The sequence below is a fragment of the Apodemus sylvaticus genome, chromosome 19, assembly GCF_947179515.1.
Source record: "Apodemus sylvaticus chromosome 19, mApoSyl1.1, whole genome shotgun sequence".
Taxonomy (NCBI): domain Eukaryota; kingdom Metazoa; phylum Chordata; class Mammalia; order Rodentia; family Muridae; genus Apodemus; species Apodemus sylvaticus.
The window spans coordinates 44,548,763-44,552,126 of NC_067490.1; the positions used below are offsets into that span (position 1 = coordinate 44,548,763).

Genomic DNA, 3,364 nt, shown 5'->3' on the forward strand with positions numbered 1-3,364 from the left:
CACAGTGACAGTGACAAGCCCACTGACCCTCAGTTCCCATCATGCCTCTGCAAGGAACAAGGAAGAGTCACTAGAGTGTGCCAAGCAAGCTTTATTGTTCGTCAGCTCTGTCCCCCTCCTGCTGCAGGCAGTGGGCCAGGGGAGGCTCTGAGCCTGGCTCCCGGGTCTCCGTTTCCCTTGTCAGCACAAGCTGCATCTCGGCCTGGGCCCGACATAAGCCCTTGGCCTCCTGCTTGTGGAAGAGGTAGATTGCACCTGCCCCCAGCACCAGACCCACACTGGGTGCCCAGACGATTATGGCCACTTCCCTGGCCTCTTCTCCTGTAGCCAGGATGCACAGCAACACCAGGAGGGACAGCCCCCAAGCGATCACATAGCCCGCGAATGTCGCCCACCAGCGAGCCTTCGCTATGGCCAGCCCCAGCTCTGTCCTTGCCTCCCTTAGCAAGCTGATCAGTGTGGGCCTTTCCGGTGGTCCTGGAACAAGGGAGAACAGTAGAGGGGGGGGGGGAAGGGGTCGGGGGCGGGATGGGGGCGGGGGCGGGATGGGGGCGGGGCTGCCTTAAAATAGAGCCAAGAGAAGGCTGACTCACCATGGGCAGGACAGGGGTCTTCCTGAGGGGGACTGTGTTTCACATACAAAGTAGCCATGAGGGCCTCGTGATCAGAGAAGGGCGTGCCACTGTGGGGGTCACAGCCTGTAGTGGTTTTCAGAGTCTTACAGCAGATGTGGTACCCAGAGCCTGCCTAGGAAAAACAAAAACAGAGAAGCTTCAATTCTCCCGGACAAGCCGCCAACAGGATCCCATTCTCCAGCTGCCAGTGGCCCAAGACTGCATCTGCCGAACGAAAGATCAGCATGGGCTGGTGACTGAGGAAGAGGTTGGGGAGGCCATGCTGGGAAGAAGAGCCCCACCTTGTAAAGCACGTAGTCAATGCGGATGCCCATCGGAAACGGTCCGAGGTCCTGCTGGCTGACGTAGCAGTTCTTGGGTACCATGGTACAGCCATCATCAGAGCCCTAGGGAGACGGGTGGCCAGGATGCTGAGAGGCAGGAAGACCGGAACAAGTGTGGGGTGGGTGGGAAACGGTCTCTCACCTTAAAGTCCTCAGTCTCGACGAAGGCGTCACGGAGCCCTGTCCACTCCTTCAGCAGGCAGCAGCCCAGGTCTTTGGGGTGCATGTTGAGGTCCCCACACAACAGAACTACATCTGCATTCTTGGATGTGTGGCTGAGTTGGGGCAAGAGTGACAAGGGGGAACATCTTCCCTTACAATGTGCCCTCTCAAGGACAACTGCCACCCCTCAGCCCTGGTCCCCACCCCACTCCCCAACCCCCATCAAGCCCAGGCTCACACACTGGATGAACTGGGCCAGTTCCCACGCTTGGGCCACACGGTGTGCTAAGTAGATGTCCTTCTGTCGGCTGTACTCAGCGTGTAGCTAAAGTGGGAGACGTGAGATTAAAGAGAAGGCTGTCTGAGTCAGGCTTGGCATCTGTCACGTGGCCCAGAGCTGGACACGGAATGGGTGACCCTTGCCCACTGCTACCTTCTGATCTCATGCCTCACACCCCCCACCTCCCAGGCAGCAGAACTAACTAGTGAAGTAAAGTCTCTTTTCTCCCACAGTGCTGGGCTGCTGGTCCCACTGCCTAAGTCTGACACCACTCACATGCGTCACGTAGGCATTGAGCACCAGTCCACTTAGACGGAGCACCAGCAGCCCCACAGACTTCCCACAGAACCAGTCTCCATGATAGAACTGTGGGCAAGAGAGGACAAAAGCTCAGGGTACTGACACCCTCCTGCCAAAGCCCAGGAAGGCTGCGTCCGGTCTATGTTAGCAAGGGTGGGGAGAGACCTTTACCATGTAGGGGTAACCATTCAAGGCGTAGACATGCTGGGTGATTTCCTGGATTGGGTGTCTGGAGAACACGCAGAGGCCACTGCCAATGATTCCGCTGAAAAGAAACTCTTGCTTAATAACCAGAAAAGCAAGCAGGGGCGTACCCAGCCCTCTTCCCCTCCGTGGTCTCCCAGCTCCGATCAGCATCCATTTCTCTACCGCTAAGATCAACCCCAGAACAAAGCCTAAGACAGCAGCCCTCGCAAGAAGAGATGCTGTCCTCACAACCAGAGGAAGAGGATTGATGGAGGGTTCGAGCAAGAATGTTGGAGAACTTCCTCATCTGATAACGGGCTGAGAACGCAGACCTTCACCTTCTGAAGTAGTGTGCATCGGGGTAGGTGAGGGATAGTCTTTGTTTCAGGTACTGGAAGTCCTGCTCACTCCACACCTGAGGAAGAAGGTGAGGATACTTGCTTGGACTTCATCCCAGACAGGACGGTGAGTCCTCCTGCGCCGCCTGCCGCCCTCCTCCAGCCTAGCCTGCCGCCCCCCTGCGCCGCCTGCCGCCCTCCTCCAGCCTAGCCTGCGGTACAACCTCACCTCCTCCAGGAGAGCCAAGTCAAAGCTTTCCAAGTTCAGAAAGTCTCCCAAGCGCTTCATGCGGTCGGCCCTATGTTTGCTCAGATAGGGGATGTCCCTAAAAGGGGGTAGGCGGTGGAGGACACAGGGGAGAGGAGAGATGGGTCAGCGGTTCAATTCCCAGCATGCATATGACAGCTCACAACTGTCTGTAACTCCAGTTCCGGGGAATCTGGCACCCCCCGCACAGACATACATATAGACAAAACACCAATGCACATAAAATAAAAATAAATCTTCTTTTAAAAGTTAAGAGATGGGCCAGGTTTGGGACGATGACTGAAGCATGGCCTCAGCTCTGGGTGATGGGGACTTTGATGATTGCTGCCACCACATCTGGGCTTTAGGTGATGTGGACTTTGGCTGTTTGGGAAGGACAGAGTCTGACTCGGCTGAAGAAGACCTGCTTCCTTCCTAGGCATGTGCGGGTGGGGACAGGAAGGTGGCTCCGAGGCCGCACCCCCGCGTCTGGGAGCACTTACCAGCAGTTGAGATTGAAAACCCTCAGCCGCAGAGAAAAGTTGAGCTTCATGACTGGAGTGCTTCGGAGCAAGGGCGGCGGGGCTGATGGCGCACGCAGGCTTATTGTCCCTGTCCCGCGCGCTGCCCGGACCCTGGAACGCGAGCTGGTTGGGGGCGGGGGGCGACTCCTGCGTTACTGGGACGAAAGGCCGTCCTCCCACCCGGGAAGGAGGTCGGCTGCAAATCCTGGGCTGGCTGCGCGAGGCCGCCGGCAGTCCTGGAAAGAGTCTCGGGTGGACTTCGGTGGGTTCTCGGCACCGCGGCCTACAGGTTCCTGGCTTGGCCCTGGCTCGGCTTCCACCGGCAACAGGCTCGAAGTTGATGCGAGGCCCCGCCCACGGACCCACTCA

The 3,364-nt window shown here is 57.8% G+C and overlaps 1 protein-coding gene across 1 annotated transcript; it reads right to left on the reverse strand.

The window, feature by feature from the left end:
- Positions 1–71: 71 nt before the first annotated feature.
- Smpd2 (sphingomyelin phosphodiesterase 2) lies at positions 72–3,324 on the reverse strand. The gene is made up of 10 exons (XM_052164293.1): positions 2,975–3,324; positions 2,454–2,550; positions 2,225–2,301; positions 1,872–1,965; positions 1,677–1,766; positions 1,363–1,445; positions 1,101–1,233; positions 917–1,021; positions 594–747; positions 72–477 (listed from the first exon to the last, which is right to left on the reverse strand). Exons 1-10 carry the CDS (start codon positions 3,022–3,024, stop codon positions 92–94), a joined length of 1,269 nt encoding a protein of 422 aa, XP_052020253.1. The 5' UTR covers positions 3,025–3,324; the 3' UTR covers positions 72–91.
- Positions 3,325–3,364: the final 40 nt, after the last annotated feature.

Bases quoted from the DNA above. Each gene is read 5' to 3' on its own strand.
- Smpd2 (XM_052164293.1), bottom strand. From the start codon at position 3,024: ATGAAGCTCAACTTTTCTCTGCGGCTGAGGGTTTTCAATCTCAACTGC. The intron at 2,551-2,974 runs GTAAGTGCTCCC...ACCCCCTTTTAG, and splicing joins GTTTTCAATCTCAACTGCTG to GGACATCCCCTATCTGAGCA. The intron at 2,302-2,453 runs GTGAGGTTGTAC...CTTCTTCCTCAG, and splicing joins ACTTGGCTCTCCTGGAGGAG to GTGTGGAGTGAGCAGGACTT.